This window comes from Zophobas morio, unplaced genomic scaffold (genome assembly GCF_036711695.1).
Source record: "Zophobas morio isolate AGI-343-1 ecotype UQ-CSIRO unplaced genomic scaffold, CSIRO_AGI_Zmor_V1 ptg000016l, whole genome shotgun sequence".
NCBI lineage: Eukaryota > Metazoa > Arthropoda > Insecta > Coleoptera > Tenebrionidae > Zophobas > Zophobas morio.
The window spans coordinates 1183946-1200953 of record NW_026972121.1 but is presented as its reverse complement, the minus strand read 5'-3'; the positions used below and the strand labels follow the sequence as shown (position 1 = coordinate 1200953).

The window sequence follows — 17008 nt, the reverse complement described above, 5'->3', positions numbered from 1 at the left end:
TTTTTTTCTTCAGTTGATCCTTACTTCTGCTTGTGTCCTTTTTATCCACCTTTCTGCTCTTTATGACTTTTCTTTGCATTGCCCGTTCTCTTCTTCTTTCTGTACTTTCCGTCCTGCTTTTGCCTTTCCTGTTCTCCCTTCCTAATATTTATTCTTGAAAATTGCTTCAATTTTTACGCTTATTTTGATTAAAATCGTAAATTTTTCTAATATTTCTTCTCAAATTTATTTATCTTCTCATTTAGAGCTTTTTTCTTTGTACTATCCAAATTTTGATAGCTTGATCGTGCTACCTTTTAGATATAAAATGGGAACATAGCGAGAAATTTCAGACTGTTTTCTTTTCCCTTTCTTATTTTGTCCCTTCTGCTTTCCTTTTCTTTTTCTGACGCCTTTCTTATCCTTTTTTCCTCCTGTTGTCTTTCTTTTTTTTCGCTGCTTTTCTCTCCTTCCGTTACCTTTCTTCCTTTTGTGGTTGAAGTTTTTTCCTTGTTCATTCCTTGCCTTTGTTTACTTCTGCTTCTGCCTTTCTTCCACTTGTTGATTTTTTCTTCCTAGTCTTTCTTTTTGTCTTCTGTTACTGCCTTCTTTTATTTCTGCCTGTTTGTGTCCTTTCTATCCATCTTTCTGCGCTGTATGATTTTTCTTTTCTTTGCCCGTTCTCTTCTTCTTTTTGTACTTTTTGTTCTTTTGTCCTTCCTGTTCTTCTCTTCTAATATTTATTCTTGAAAATTTCCGCAATTTTTACGCTTATTCGGATTAAAACCGGAAAATTTTTCCTGATATTTCTTCTTGAATTTCCGTATCTAGAGTTTTTCACGTTCAGGTTGTTTTCCTTTCCTACCTTTCTTTCCTCCTGTTGTTTTTCTTTTTTCCACTTCATTTTCTCCTTCTGCTATCTTTCTTTCTTTCTTTCTTTTGTGGTTGACTTTTTTTCTTTTCCATTCTATCCCTTTTGTTTACCTCTACTTCTGTCTTTCTTCATTTTGTTGCATTTTTTAATATTCAGGGTGTTTGTTCAAAATCTAAAACGTTACTGTTTTGAAATCTTGATATTTCAGTTTTTTCAAGAATACCATACTTACTGCTTTTTATTCCCGGATCTTGTTGATGTTTTGTTCTCTGTCTCTTAAAAATGTAAAAAATCTCCTCAATATCTATCAACTATAAATGTAGAAAAACACTTAACAAAACAATGGTAGCAAAAACAGGATAAGATGCAATAATAAAATATAGGGTTTTTATTTAAAAAGTCTCGATTTTTGAAAATTCAAATTTTTATTAACACTATGTATAATAAGAGCCTTTATTTATGGCTTCACAAAATCTTGCGTCACATCCATTTAAAAAAAATTCATATAAGTTGGGCGTTTCTTCTTAAAAACAAAACACTCTGTATAGTAGAAAGTAACTTGAGTACTGCTAAACCTGCTCGCTGTGCTCCCATTTCCATTGTTATTTCGAATGATTTCGAAGTTGACAAATTTTCAGTTCCATCCCGACGGATGTAAATAATGGTTTTCTAAAATCTCGCTACCCTCGTTAAGAATTCATTTTTTGCGTAAGCTCACCGACTATTGTTTTCCGCCACGGCCGAATCTCCTCCACAAGCAAACACTGGAATAAAGGGCACATAATAATTGGTTTAGTTTAGTTGACTGGAAGTCAGCAAGTGTGATGGGCTAACAATGCGAAACGTCGACCGTCCTAAATAATAATGGGGGGCGTTCGGGTCATTACAAACTCCCCGTTGATTTGACACGTGTAATACGACGACTTCAGGCTGTGATTGCTATTGAGGAGAGTACACACGAGTGGATTCCCATACGAAACGAAATACACCGAAAAAAAGTTGCTAAAATTGTTGACTTTATTTATAGTTGAGACCGCCACGCAGGGTCACTATTCACTATTTGGTCACCTTGACTATACATCTTCTTTTTTACGTATCCGCCGCCCCTTAAAAATCCCGCACTCGTCCCATTGTCCCAAGCTTTGCCTCATTTTAGCTAATAGAGGGAGCCTTTTGTTGTGAAGGACTCTCCATTCGAAAGAAGCGCTTTGGCAAACCGTGGTGTAATTGCTATCAAATCTTTATACAAACATATCAGATGGGCTAGGAAAACTGAAGCGAGGCTGTGCCGTCGTCTTGGAAACGGCGGGGGTCGCCGCCTCCAGCCCTCTATCGAATTGTCATTAACGGCTGTTTTGCACCCGCCGCCCCCGACGCAGCGTGCTCGGATACGCTGCATTCCATTTAATCAAACAAATATTCAAATCTAAATAATAAAAAAATAACAACGTGTTGCTTTAGAAACTAGAAATTACAAACGTGATCAGGACGTGTATAGTATTGATTTTTGCGTACTTTTTTTATTTGTTTGTGTTAAGACTCGATGATAGCGCGGTTATCTTTTAATGCTGTGTAATTGTTATTTTTATTGGGAGTATTAAGTCATCATGTCAGAGGGATTTATTGAATTTATCTCGAGTATTTAATGCCGTTGTAAATGTTTGGGATCGAAAGTAAATAATGGTATTGAGGTAATAATTTGAAATTGCTTCGACATTCATTTTATGACTTTCTTAGCCAGAAGTTGTGACATTTTTGAAATACTTGTAGTGTAGGAATGTGGTTATTAATTTTATCGCTTTTTTAAAGTACACCAACACTGCACTTAACCCGTAAATACCTATAGATATTTGGCAATTCTGCCAAAAATTTCATAGGACATGAGTAAAACGTCTTTGTATTTGATAACAGTGTAATTAGTGAAATTATTTACAATTAGTCAGATAAGATAATATCGTAACGCAATCATACCGGTTCGCTGATAACAAAAACACAAAAATAAAAAATATACACCTATATTAATAATTAACAATAACTAAAACTAGAAAAATAAATAAATGAGTTAAAGCTGAGGTTTATGTAGTGTTAACACGAGATAAAGTCCAGATTTAATAAAACCGACTATCCTGATCCAAATAATCTGGATTTTTGAACGAATTCCTGGAAAAAAAAGTCACAATTGTGCACTGACTAAATCGGCGAGAACTTACGAAGATAAGTTGTTGGGTTCACCGAAGATAAAATTCCCATTATCGAAACTAGCTTTGCTTCGGATTGCAATGGGATTCAGATCCCGCCTTTCAGCTGGCTGGCTCATCGGGTTTTTGGGGTAGGGGGAGTTGTCGTAGACGTTCTTGGGGGGCTCGGTGGGGCTCGGCGTCTCCGCGTTAATTAATTTAGGCCTCCTTTAAAAATAACAATGATCTTACAACTAATTACCAACTAATATTTATTTAATAACAAAATGATGAGTCAAGTGATTACATCTAGAAAACAAAGTAGCACTTATGTGAAGAGCCGATAATGATTTCCGACACTTGACTGATTGTACCGCGGTTGCGACATGACCCATTTCCGTTTTTTATTCTAACACTTACTGTAGTTTAAAGTTGACGAAAGGGTCGAGATTTTTTATTTTTTTGGTGAGGTGGGCGTTCCATATCAGGAGTCCGAAGACGCAGATCAGGAGGAAAATGCAAGCGGCTCCGATGACACTCACGCTGACTATGAAGTCGAACTTTAGGTCGTCGATTTCCTTTTGGAACATCTCTGTTGTCTGAAAGTGGGGTTTTTTGTTTAGAGGGAGGTTTGGTAAGGGCGGGTTTACTCACGTTTGACATTTTGCACAAGTGACAAGTGGCTTTGCGGGACTGGAGTGTGTTACTTACTGCCGCAAGTAGTGTGTGGTTTCGTTAATCAGTTGAGCTTATCTGGGTTCCTTATCGGAGATTATGAGTTTATTGCTAAAGCTCCATCAATCATAATACTGAAAAATTTATTTCCTCTAGTGTCGTCAGCGGGATGATGCATTCCTGAATTGTGACGGTGTCTATTTTTTGTTTCTTACTAATAGTAAAATAATTACTCATCGATTTAAGCTTCAAAGGCGGCGATTTTTTGACGTAGTGGGAGTATGGAGGGTGAAGAATGTTTAAACTAAGATTCGATTTTAAAATTTCTCTATCAGTTTCAGTAAAACGAAATAAAATTATATAAAGAAATTGACTTGTTTTTCTTGTGAAAAGTAGTGAAGCCCTAACATTTTAAACAATGAAATTTTGACATAAAACGCCCATCCTTAGTTTTAAAATTTTATTGTTCTTTACATTCAAAGGAAGCGATTTTGCCAACAATTAGAACTCACACTTCTTTCTAAAACAAACGTAAAAGCTTTAAAATGAACTGCAAAACTTTGACTTTTCAGGTATTAGACTTTGGAAACATCTGATAGTTTTAACCTTCGAGATCTCAAATGTCGTTTTCGGAGTTGAAGCTTTAAATCTCAAAACTTCCAAATAATCGTATCAGATTCTTGGTGATAAAACATAATTATACCTTATATCACGTATATCTAGAACTGGCAGTTTTTGACAAATAAAATCGGAGCTTCAGAATTTTCAAATTCGATTTTTGGATGTCGAAACCACATTTTTTTAAATATCAAAACTTTACTGTTTTAAAATTTTCAAGTGTGATGTACTTCTTATATTTTTAGTAAAACGAAATAAAATTAAAAACAAAATTGACGCTTTTTTCTTGTGACAAGTAGTCAAAAGGTCAAAATTAGGTTCAAGGCTTTGACTTTTTAAATCGTAAGGCTTGCGGTATGATTTTAATTAAAGTTTTGACTATTGAAATTTCGAAGATCGATTTTTAGACGTTTAAGACATAATTGTCAAAGCGTAAGCTCTAAATTTTGAAATAATAAAAATATGACATAAATCGTGAGGTCCTCATTTTAAAATTTTACCGTTGTTTCCATTAAAACGAAGCGATTTTGTCAAAAATTGGAACTCTTTTCCAAACAAAAGTAGAAGCTTTAAAATGAATTACAAAACTTTGACTTTTTAAATAGTAAAGTTTGGAAATTAGTCCGATAGTTTTAACTTTCGAGATCGCAAGTATCTCAAGTATCGGTTTTTGAATTCCTAGACTAGTAGGAATATTTCGAATTTTGGAGTTGAAACTTCGAAAATCTCAAAACTTTGATATTATCGTATCAGAATTTTGACTTTAAAACTACGATAAAACCACTTATACCACGAAGATCTTGAATTTACAGTTTTTGCTGAAATTAAAACGAAGCTTCAGAATTTTCAGATTCAATTTTTGATAGTTTTTAAAATATTGAAGCTTTACCTACTACTATAAAATTTCCAACTACAATGTATATATTTATGAAGTACAGTATAACCTCTATAATCCGAACCCAGGATTATCCGAACATCCGGTAATCCAAACAGAGACTAGTTGAAGTCGATATCTCTTTAATCCGAACAAAAACTCTGCAATCCGGACTGAACTCGAAAACATTAATTCTGGAAAAAAGGTTGAAGTTATCGAAGAAATGAGGCCGGAAGTGACTTCTACGCCCCGAAGTCTACAAGAAAAAGGGTTTAGTTAAATTTTGAAAATCGTCGAAAATGGGTCGAAATTTACTAGTAGGTACGTGCCAAATAACGTACCCTCTAAGAAAACAAAAGGCGGGTGAGCCAGGCTAGTATTTTGGCAAATGACCACCTCTTCTAAGAAAAGGTACTAGCCCCGCCCACCCACCCTTTATTCGCTTAGAAGAGTGGGTCATCTGCCAAAATTAGTCTTACTTTAACAAGTACTAGCCCCGCCCACCCACCCGTATTTTTTTTAGGATATATGTCATTTACAAAAATCAGTCTCATACTTGCCAAGATAAGACTGATTATGGTAGATGATTTATCCTTTATTTTCTTAGAAGAGTAGGTCATTGGCCAAAATGAGTCTTATTTTGGCAAATATTAGTCCCCCCCACCCGCCCTTTGATTTCTTAGAGAGTAGATCATTTGCCAAAATCAGTCTTGTCGTAGCGAGTACTACTAGATCAGTTTTTCGATTTTTCAACTTTCGAATTTTTCAATTTCTCGCTTTTTAGATTTTCCATTTTTTGATCTATCTTTCGATTTTTGATTTCTCTGGGCAACTGAAAAAAACTTTCGATTTTTAATTTTACAATTTTAGCAGTTTTCCTATTTCTCAATTATTTGATTTTTAAAAATATCGAGAAAATCAATATTTATTTTTTTAAATTTTCGATTTTTGATTTTTTGTCACAGGGTTTTTGGAAGGAAGTAAAAAGTAATTTTGATCAGCAATCTGCCATGTTTACCGTAACTTTAAAACATCTGAAAATTTTGTTTCCAATTTTGAATTTTTGGATATTTCGGTTTTTCAAAATTTCGGTTCGGATAAATTTGTTCTTTTAGTTAAAAAGTCGAAAAATGACAAATCGTGAAAAGGAAAAAATTTAACTTGAGAACTTGAAAAATTAAAAATCAAAAAATTCCAAAATTGTAATGTTAAAACTTGAAAACTCAAAAGATTGGAATTAAAAACTGCAAAATTGTCAAACAAATTATCAAATGAAATACTTAAAAGCTGAAAAATCTAAAAACTAAAAAAAAATGAAAACTGGAATTTCGAATTCGATTTTATAAGATTTGCTTTTTTTTCAATTTTTCGATATTTCAGTTTTTGATTTTCCGATTATACAGTTGCACAATTTTCCGATTTCTCATTTATCCGATTTTTCAATTTGTCATTTTTTTATTTTTTGCAAGTACTGCCCCACCCACCCACCTTTTATTTTCTTAGAAGAGTGGGTCATCTGCCAAAATCAGTCTTATCTTGACAAGTACTAGCCCCGCCCATCCACCCTTATGTTCTTAGAGGATATTTCATCTGCCAAAATCAGTCTCATCTTGACAAGAGCTAGCCCCGCCCCCCCACCCTTATTTTCTTAGAGGATCTGTCTTTTGTCAAAATCAGTCTTATCGTAGCGAGTGCTACTAGATCAGTTTTTAGATTTTTTAACTTTCGAATTTGTCAATTTCTCTCTTTTTAAATTTTCAATGTTTTTATCTATCTTTCGATTTTTGATTTCTCTGGGCAACTGAAAAAAACTTTCAATTTTTTAATTTTACAAATTTTGACAGTTTTCCTATTTCTCAAATATTCGATTTTTAAAAATATCGAGAAAATATATGTTTATTTTTTTAAATTATCGATTTTTGATTTTTTGTCACCGGGTTTTTGTAAGGCAGTAAAAACTAATTTTGATCAGCGATCTGCCATGTTTGCCGTAACTTTAAAACATCTGAAAATTTTGTTACTAATTTTCAATTTTTGGATATTTCGGTTTTTCAAAATTTCGGTCCGGATAAATTTGTTCTTTTAGTTAAAAAGTCGAAAATGACAAATCGTGAAAAGGAAAAAATTTAACATGAGAACTTGAAAAATTAAAAATCAAAAAATTCCAAAATTGTAATGTTAAAACTTGAAAACTCAAAAGATTGGAATGCAAAACTGCAAAATTGTCAAACCAATTATCAACTGAAATATTTAAAAATTGAAAAATCTAAAAACTAAAAGAAAATGAAAACTGGAATTTTGAATTCGATTTTATAAGATTTGTTCTTTTTTTCAATTTTTCGATATTTCAGTTTTTGATTTTCCGATTATACAGTTGTACAATTTTCCGATTTCTCATTTATGCCCCAACCGCGCAGCCTTTATTTCCTTAGAAGAATAAGTCATCTGCCAAAATCAGTCTTATATTGACAAGTACTAGCCCCGCCCACCCACCCTTATTTTTTGTGTATTTTTAGACAACATGTTCACAAAACTCACTTTTTCAACTTGTATCAAATTTTTGACGTTTTTCGAACACCTTTGAAAATTACCTGAAGAGATTTTTTGTAGATTTCTACATCCAGAAGTTACTTTCGGCTTCAATTCTTCGAAAATTCACACCATTTTTCAAAATCGTTAAGATAAAATTAGTATTTTTAAAAAAATTGACCTTTAAACCAAATATTTCCCAAAACTTGATCCGGCTGTTTTTTGTGGATTTTTAGCAAATTTTTCAAAAGTTAAGTTCTTCAATAGCTGATTGGAGATTTTTGTGGAGACTTCGACCTCCAGAAATTATTTTCGGCTTCATTTTTTAAAAAACTCGTATCATTTTTCCAAAATTGTCCATATGGAATATGGTAATTTCTAGGATTAAAAAGCAAATTGATTTTCAAACACGGTTTGTTTTTTAAACTAGCTCAATAACTTAATTTTTTTTGTCTATTTTCACACATTTTCAAGAAACCCAATTTTTTCAGCTTATAAGGGCGGGTGGGCGGGGCTAGTACTTGTCAAGATAAGAGTGATTTTGGCAGATGATCCTCTCTTCTAACAAAACAAGGGTGGGTGGGCGGGGCTAGTACTTGTCAAGATAAGACTGATTTTGGCAGATGACCCACTCTTCTAAGAAAATAAAGGGTGGGTGGGCGGGACTTTTTTATAAAGAAAATTGATCTTGCTCCAAAACCATAAACACGCTATGTTTTTCAAATCAACTCGAGATCTATATCCCAAATTTTCTTTGTCGATTTTCAGACCTTTTCAAAAAATTCGTTTTTTTCAGCTTTGACGTTTGATCACCTGAATATTTCGAAAATGTTAACCTGGGACCATCAACACGCTCTTTTGTGGATTTTTAACCAACATTTTCGAACATCTTTGAAATTTATCTAAAGGGATTTTTTGGTAGATTTCGACGTTCAGAAGTTTGTTTCGGTTTCGTATCATTCTATTTTTCCAAAATCGTCACAATCAATTTTTAGGATTTTTTAAGAAATTGAGTCTTAAACCGAATATTTCGAAAGTCTTCGTAAATTCAAGTTCCAAAAGTTAGTTTCAGCTTCATTTCTTCGAAAATTCAGTCTATTTTTCCAAAATCGTCATTATGACGTTTAAAAATTTTTGAAACTTTTAAACCGAATATTTTCAAACCTCGATCTGGGACAATCCCAACAATTTTTTGTGAATTCTTCAAACAGCTCAATTTTTCAATTTTTATGAAATCTTTGACCCTTTTTTGAATACTTGAGATTTTTTTGAAGGTTTGAAAAGCGTCCATATGAAAAATAGCAATTTTTAGTATTTTTTCAAAAAAATTTTTTGTGTGTTTTTAGACAACATTTTCAAAAAGCTCACTTTTTCAACTTGTATCAAATTTTTAACGTTTTTTCGAACACCTTTCGAAATTACATGTAGAAATGTTTTGTAGATTTCTACATCCAGAAGTTACTTTCGGCTTCAATTCTTCGAAAATTCACACCATTTTTCAAAATCGTCAAGATAAAATTAGTATTTTTAAAAAAATTACTTTTCCAAAAGTTAAGTTCTTCACTAGCTGATTAGAGATTTTTTTTTGGAGATTTCGATCTCCAGAAACTATTTTCGGCTTCATTTTTTAGAAAACTCGTATCATTTTCCCAAAATTGTCCATATGTAATATGGTAATTTTTAGGAATAAAAAGAAAATTGATTTTCAAACACGCTTTGTTTTTAAACTAGCTCAATATCTTAATTTTTTTTAATCGATTTTCACACATTTTCAAAAAACCCAATTTTTTCAGCTTTGAGGTTTTTCGATCACCTTCGAAAATATAAAGACAGTTTTATAGATTTCAAAGTGATTTTTGGCTTAATTTTTTCAAAAATTCCTACCATTTTTCCAAAATCATCCATATGAAATTGGGCCAATTTTCAAGTCGAAACGTTTTTGAATCAACTCGTCGTGATCCCAGATTTTTTTTTTGTGAATTTTTATACTTTTATCAAAATCACCAATTTGTCCATCTTTGACGTTTTCTCAGGTTTAAAAATTGCAAATTTTCAATCTTGCCGAAATCATTGACATTTTTTCTAGCACATTTGAGTGTTCTCCAAAGGATTTTTTTTTATTTTTCAATCTTTAGAAGTTATTTTCGGCTTCATTTCCTAGAAAATTCCTGCAATTTATTCAAAATCGTCCATATGTCAGTTTTTCATGATTCTTTAAAAATTTTTAAATTGATTATTTCGAAAATCTTGTCCCAGGACCATAAATTCGAAATCTATGTACTTATATTCCAAAATTTTTTGCCGATTTTTAGACATTTTCAAAAAACCCATTTTTTTAATCTTTGACGTTTCTTCAAAAATATCCAAACAGATTTTTTTGTAGAATTCGACCTGATATTTTCGGCTTCATTTATTGGAAAATTCCTACCGTTTTTCAAAAATCATCAATATGAAATATACCAAGTTTTTAGATTATTAAAAATTTCGAGTTTCAATCCAAATATGTATTTTTTTTTGTGGATTTTTAGACTACATTTTTGAAAAGCAAAACTTTTTAAAGGCTAGTGGGCCAAACTATTATTTGGCAAAATTATGACAAATGACCTACTCTTCTAAGAAAAGGTACTAGCCCCGCCCACCCACCCGTATTTTTTTAGAGGATATGTCATTAGCAAAAATCAGTGTCATACTTGCGAAGATAAAACTGATTTTGGCAGATGACCTATTCTTTATTTTCTTAGAAGAGTAGGTCATTGGCCAAAATGAGTCTAATTTTGGTAAATACTAGCCCCCCCCACCCGCCCTTTAATTTCTTTGAGAGTAGATCATTTGCCAAAATCAGTCTTATCGTCGCGAGTACTACTAGATCAGTTTTTCGATTTTTCAACTTTCGAATTTTTTCAATTTTTCCCTTTTTAAATTTTCAATTTTTTGATCTATCTTTCGATTTTTGATTTCTCTGGGCAACTGAAAAAAACTTTCGATTTTTTAATTTTCCAATTTTGGCAGTTTTCCGATTTCTCAATTATTTGATTTTTAAAAATATCGAGAAAATAGATGTTTATTTTTTAAATTTTCGATTTCTGATTTTTTGTCACAGGGTTTTTGGAAGGGAGTAAAAGGTAATTTTGATCAGTAATCTGCCATGTTCAGCGTAACTTTAAGACATCTGAAAATTTTGTGTCTAATTTTCAATTTTTGGATTTTTCGGTTTTTTAAAATTTCGGTTCGAATAAATTTGTTCTTTTAGTTAAAAAATCGAAAAATGACAAATCGTGAAAAGGAAAAATTTTAACTTGAGAACTGGAAAAATTAAAAATCAATAAATTCCAAAATTGTAAAGTTAAAACTTGAAAAATCTAAAGATTGGAATTAAAAACTGCAAAATTGTCAAACAAATTATCAAATTTAAAAGTAACTAAAAATCTAAAAATTAAAAAAAATGAAAACTGGAATTTCGAATTCGATTTTATAAGAGTTGTTTTTTTTTCAATTTTTCGATATTTCAGTTTTTGATTTTCCGATTATACAATTGTACAATTTTCCGATTTCTCATTTATCCGATTTTTCAATTTGTCATTTTTTATTTTTAGCAAGTACTGCCCCACCCACCCACCCTTTATTTTCTTACAAGATCTGTCATTTACCAAAATGAGTCATATACTTACCAAGATAAGATTGATTTTGCCAGATGACCCACTCTTCTAAGAAAATAAAGGGTGTGTGGGCGAGACTTTTTTTATAAAGAAAATTGATCTTGCTCCAGAACCATAAACACACTATGTTTTTCAATTCAACTCGAGATCTGTATCCCAATCTTTTTTGTCGATTTTCAGACGTTTTCAAAAAATAAAATTTTTTTCAGCTTTGATATTTGATCACCTTCGAAAATATAAAGAGATTTTTGTAGATTTCAAAGTGAAATTAATTATCAGTAAGAAATATTGTAGTAATTTTATGGATTATTAAAAAATTTTAGTTTCAAACCGAATTTTTAGCCAACATTTTGGAACATCTTTGAAATTTACCTAAAGAGATTTTTTGTTGATTTCGACGTTCAGAAGCTCGTTTCGGTTTCGTTTCATTCTATTTTTCCAAAATCGTCACCATGAATTTTTAGGATTTAAAAAAAAAGTGAGTCCTAAGCCGAATATTTCGAAAATCTTGCCCCAGGATCGTATTTTGACATTTTTTTGTGGATTTTTAGACATTTTCGAAAAGCAAGATTTTTCAATTCCGCGTTTATGAAATCTTCGATTTTTTCGAGCATCTTCGAAAATTACCTAAAAATTTTTTTGAAGGTTTCAAGTTCCAGAATTTAATTTCAGCTTCATTTCTTCGAAAATTCAGTCTATTTTTCCAAAATCGTCATTATAAATTTTTATGTGAATTTTTCAACAGCTCAATTTTTCAATTTTTATGAAAGCTTTAAACCTTTTTTGAATACTTACTTGAGATTTTTGCAGTGGCAATTTTTAGTATTTTTTCCCAAATTCAGACAACATTTTCAAAAAGCTCACTTTTTCAACTTGTATCAAATTTTTGACGTTTTTTCGAACACCTTTGGAAATTACCTGTAGAATTTTTTTTGTAGATTTCTACATCCAGAAGTTACTTTCAGATTCAATTCTTCGAAAATTCACACCATTTTTCAAAATCATCAAGATAAAATTAATATTTTTAAAAAAATTTTTACCTTTAAACCAAATATTTCCCAAATCCAGCTCTTTTTTGTGGATTTTTGGCAATTTTTCCAAAAGTTAAGTTCTTCAATAGCTGATTAGAGATTTTTGTGGAGACTTCGACCTCCAGAAATTATTTTCGGCTTCATTTTTTAGAAAACTTGTATCATTTTTTCAAAATTGCCCATATGAAACATGGTCATTTTTAGGATTAAAAAGGAAATTGATTTTCAAACACGCTTTGTCTTTTAAACTAGCTCAATATCTTAATTTTTTTTGTCGATTTTTACACATTTTCAAAAACCCAATTTTTTCAGCTTTGAGGTTTTTCGATCACCTTCGAAAATATAAAGAGATTTTTGTAGATTTCAAAGTGTTTTTCGGCTTCATTTTTTCGAAAATTCCTACCTTTTGTCCAAAATCATCCATATGAAATTGGGCCAATTTTTCAAGTCGAACATCTGAGAAATCCTCCTCCGGGATCATCAATACGATAGGTTTTCGAATCAAATCCTCGTGATCCCAGAATTTTTTTTTGTGAATTTTTAGACTTTTCAAAAAAAACCAATTTGACGTTTTTTCGGTTTTAAAAATCGCAATTTTTCAATCTTGCCGCAATCATTGACTTTTTTCTAGCACATTTGAGTGTTCTCTAGCGATTTTTTTTTAATTTTTCAACCTCTAGAAGTTATTTTCGGCTTCATTTCCTAGAAAACTTCTGCAATTTATTCAAAATCGTCCATATGTCAGTTCTTCGTGATTCTTTAAAAATTCGATTTTCAAATAATTATTTCGAAAATCTTGTTCCAGGACCATAAATATGTTATACTTGTCAAATCAGCTCGAAATCTATGTATAGATATTCCAAAAATTTTTTTGCCGATTTTTTGACATTTTCAAAAAACCCCATTTTTTCATCTTTGAGGTATCTTCGAAAATATCTAAAAAGATTTTTTTTGTAGAATTCGACCTATTATTTTCGGCTTCATTTATTGGAAGATTTTTACCGTTTTTCAAAAATCATCAATACGAAATATAGCAAGTTTTTAGATTATTAAAAATTTTGAGTTTCAACCCGAATATGTATTTTTTTTGTGAATTTTTCAAAAAGCTCAATTTTTCAATTTTTATAAAATCTTTCGAATAGTGCTCATAGATTTTTTTTAAGGTTTCGACATTTGGAAGTTATTTTCGGCTTCATTTTATTGAAATTGTTGCAATTCAAAAGATGACAGATTTTACGAATTTTGAAAAAATTGATTTTCAAATCGAATATTTCGAAATTCTTGCTCTAGGATTACTGAAAAATGAAAATTAAATTTTTGACATTTTCTTAAACACCTTTGGAAATTATTTAGCGAGATTTTTTTGGAAATTTCGACCTCCAGAAGTTATTTTTCGCGTTAATTCTTCGAAAATTCCCATTTTTTCAAAATCGTCAGTATGAAATACAGTATAACCTCGACAATCCGAATTAATTGGGGAAAGGAGTGTTAGGATTAACGATTTGTTCGGATCAGCGAATTTTCCAAAAAACTGAAAGGGAATTGAATAACAACTTCATACACTTTTTTTAATTTTATTAAACAGAAATAAAAAATATTACTCCGTGCTTCATTTCTTCGATAACTTAAACCGTTTTTCCAGAATCGTCCATTGAAATATCGCAATTTTTAAAAATTTCAAAAATTTCGAATTTCATACCGAATTTTCGAAAAATATTGCTCCGTTACCATCAACAATAAACAAGCTATATTTTTGGAATCAGCACGTCGGAATATATATATCTCTGAATTTTTTCAGAACTTTTAGACAACTTTTTCAAAAATGAAAGTTTACACTATGGTAGTACTTGCCAAATAACCTACCTTCAAAAAAAGAAGCGAGTGGCCCAGGCTAGTATTTGCCAAAATAAGACTCATTTTGACAAATGACCTACTCTTCTAAGAAATGGTACTAGACCCGCCCACCCACCCACCCACTTTTCTTAAAAGAGTAGGTCATCTGCCAAAATCAATCTTATCTTGGCAAGTATGAGACTGATTTTTGCAAATAACAGATCCTCTAAGAAAATAAGGGTGGGTCGGCGGGGATAGTACTTGTCAAGATAAGACTGATTTTGGCAAATGACCCAATCTTCTAAGAAAATAAGGGTGGGTGGGCGGGGATAGTACTTGTCAAGATAAGACTGATTTTGGCAAATTACGTATGATTTTTCAATTTGTCATTTTTTTATTTTTAGGAAGTACTGCCCCACCCACGCAGTCTTTATTTTCTTAGAATAAGAGAAGTCATCTGCCAAAATCAGTCTTATCTTGGCAAGTACTAGCCCCCCGCCCACCCTCCCTTATTTTCTTAGAGGATATGTCATCTGCCAAAATCAGTCTCATCTTGACAAGTACTAGTCCCGCCCACCCACCCTTATTTTCTTTAAAGAGTGGGCCATCTGCCAAAATCAGTCTTATCTTGACAAGTACTAGCTCCGCCCACCCACCCGTATTTTTTAGAAAAGTGGGTCATCTGCCAAAATCAGTACTAGATTTTGGCAAATGACATATCCTCTAAGAAAATAAGGGAGGGTGGGCGGGGGGCTAGTACTTGCCAAGATAAGACTGATTTTGGCAGATTACTTATTCTTCTAAGAAAATAAAGGTTTCGTGGGTGGGGCAGTACTTGCTAAAAATAAAAAAATGATAAATTGAAAAATCGGATAAATGAGAAATCGGAAAATTGTGCAACTGTATAATCGGAAAATCAAAAACTGAAATATCGAAAAATTGAAAAAAAAAAACAAATCTTATAAAATAGAATTCGAAATTCCAGTTTTAATTTTTTTTTAGTTTTTAGATTCTTCAGCTTTTAAATAATTCATTTGATAATTTGTTTAACAATTTTGCAGTTTTTAATTCCAATCTTTTGATTTTTCAAGTTTTAACTTTACAATTTTGGAATTTTTTGATTTTTAATTTTTCCAGTTCTCAAGTTAAAATTTTTCCTTTTCACGATTAGTCATTTTTCGATTTTTTAACTAAAAGAACAAATTTATCCGAACCGAAATTTTGAAAAACCGAAAAATCCAAAAATTGAAAATTAGAAACAAAATTTTCAGATGTTTTAAAGTTACGGTAAACATGGCAGATTGCTGATCAAAATTACTTTTTACTCCCTTCCAAAAACCCGCTGACAAAAAATCAAAAATCGAAAATTTAAAAAATAAACATCTGTTTTCTCGATATTTTTAAAAATCAAATAATTGAGAAATAGGAAAACTGCCAAAATTGTAAAATTAAAAAATCGAAAGTTTTGGCAGATGACCCACTCTTCTAAGAAAACAAGGGTGGGTGGGCGGGGCTAGAACTTGTCAAGATAAGACTGATTTTGGCAGATGACCCACTCTTCTAAGAGAACAAGGGTGTGTGGGCGGGGCTAGTACTTCTCAAGATAAGACTGATTTTGGCAGATGACCCACTCTTTAAGGAAACAAGGGTGGGTGGGCGGGGCTAGTACTTGTCAAGATAAGATTGATTTTGGCAGATGACCCACTCTTCTAAGAAAATAAAAAATAGTTTTTTTTACTGTTTTATTTTTCTAAAATTTGTATCATTTTTCCAAAAGATATACAAAAATGGATGTGTGCATCATTCTGTAATAAAATATCCCATTTACAAAACAATATAGTTTATTTTCAAATCTTAAATCTACTAAAATATCACATAAAAAACCTAGTCTACTAGTACTAATAATAATAATAATAATAACAATAAAACAGTAGACATTAAATCAACAATAGACCAAAACTCATATTACAGACCCCTTACTGACAAAATGAAATCTGGCCCCTTCAACCTTAACAACCCTGTACAACTCGCACACTACAAACGGGATAAGACACGTCAACCCCACATACCCATAATATGGTATAGGTGGTGTAGACCCAAACGGGTACACCCAAAACCCCCTCCTCGTAGCGTCCCTCGTATGGTGGCTCACAAAAGCCGTTAAAACAATCAAAGAAATCTTTTTCCACACCTCCACCTGACACAGGTAACTCAGCAACAACAGCCCCAAACAAAAAATCACCGGAAACGTAGAACAGTGAAGCGGTGGTCGCTTCGATAAGCTCGTAGCATCCTAAAACAAACCCGTTTCAATAATTATATTTCGACACACTACGTCAGACTACTTTTAACCGAAAAGACCGCGCTGACACGAAATGGTCAACGTCGATTAACGACGCAACTCCGGCACACGCCGCTATTTCTAGCAATGTTTGTAAATGAGAGCGGTTTTTGTAGTTTACACAGACGTAGAGCCACGACAGCCCCCCGACTGTGGCATGAGTGGCGTTATCGAAGAGAGCTTGAAAGAGGTGAAGTTTGGTGTGGGAGACGATGTAGTCACCGGTGATTGAGGTTAGGGCAAGGAGGGCTAGGATGTAGTGGTTTAGGGCGAAGATGGTGGATGGGTGAGGGAGCCATAGAGACACCATTAGTTATCATGGGGTACAAAGCACCATTATTATCACCTAACCTAAAAGTTTGTTTTGACATGTCCATAGACATGGTGACGTTTAGCGGTCATGCGCACTCGTGCGGAGACA

General features: G+C 32.3%; 2 protein-coding genes and 1 long non-coding RNA gene across 3 annotated transcripts; all 3 read right to left on the bottom strand.

Annotated features, from left to right (window-relative positions):
- Positions 1 to 1259: 1259 nt before the first annotated feature.
- On the bottom strand, positions 1260 to 2418 carry LOC135129698 (uncharacterized). Its single transcript, XR_010280624.1, has 2 exons — positions 1576 to 2418; positions 1260 to 1522 (listed from the first exon to the last, which is right to left on the bottom strand). It is a non-coding gene; the product is annotated as an uncharacterized LOC135129698 (long non-coding RNA).
- Positions 2419 to 2852: 434 nt separating this feature from the next.
- On the bottom strand, positions 2853 to 3795 carry LOC135129484 (uncharacterized). Its single transcript, XM_064056635.1, has 4 exons — positions 3685 to 3795; positions 3451 to 3629; positions 3064 to 3258; positions 2853 to 3013 (listed from the first exon to the last, which is right to left on the bottom strand). The coding sequence occupies exons 1-4, from the start codon at positions 3691 to 3693 to the stop codon at positions 2962 to 2964; spliced, it is 435 nt and encodes a 144-aa protein (XP_063912705.1). The 5' UTR covers positions 3694 to 3795; the 3' UTR covers positions 2853 to 2961.
- A 12274-nt stretch (positions 3796 to 16069) lies between these two features.
- LOC135129390 (transmembrane protein 267) lies at positions 16070 to 16986 on the bottom strand. Its single transcript, XM_064056540.1, has 2 exons — positions 16592 to 16986; positions 16070 to 16539 (listed from the first exon to the last, which is right to left on the bottom strand). The coding sequence occupies exons 1-2, from the start codon at positions 16895 to 16897 to the stop codon at positions 16207 to 16209; spliced, it is 639 nt and encodes a 212-aa protein (XP_063912610.1). The 5' UTR covers positions 16898 to 16986; the 3' UTR covers positions 16070 to 16206.
- Positions 16987 to 17008: the final 22 nt, after the last annotated feature.

Bases quoted from the DNA above. Each gene is read 5' to 3' on its own strand.
- LOC135129484 (XM_064056635.1), bottom strand. The intron at 3,259-3,450 runs GTAAGTGTTAGA...TTATTTTTAAAG, and splicing joins TTCGTCAACTTTAAACTACA to GAGGCCTAAATTAATTAACG. The intron at 3,014-3,063 runs GTAAGTTCTCGC...TTTTTTTTCCAG, and splicing joins GAACCCAACAACTTATCTTC to GAATTCGTTCAAAAATCCAG.
- LOC135129390 (XM_064056540.1), bottom strand. From the start codon at position 16,897: ATGGTGTCTCTATGGCTCCCTCACCCATCCACCATCTTCGCCCTAAAC. The intron at 16,540-16,591 runs GTAGTCTGACGT...GGTTTGTTTTAG, and splicing joins CGCGGTCTTTTCGGTTAAAA to GATGCTACGAGCTTATCGAA.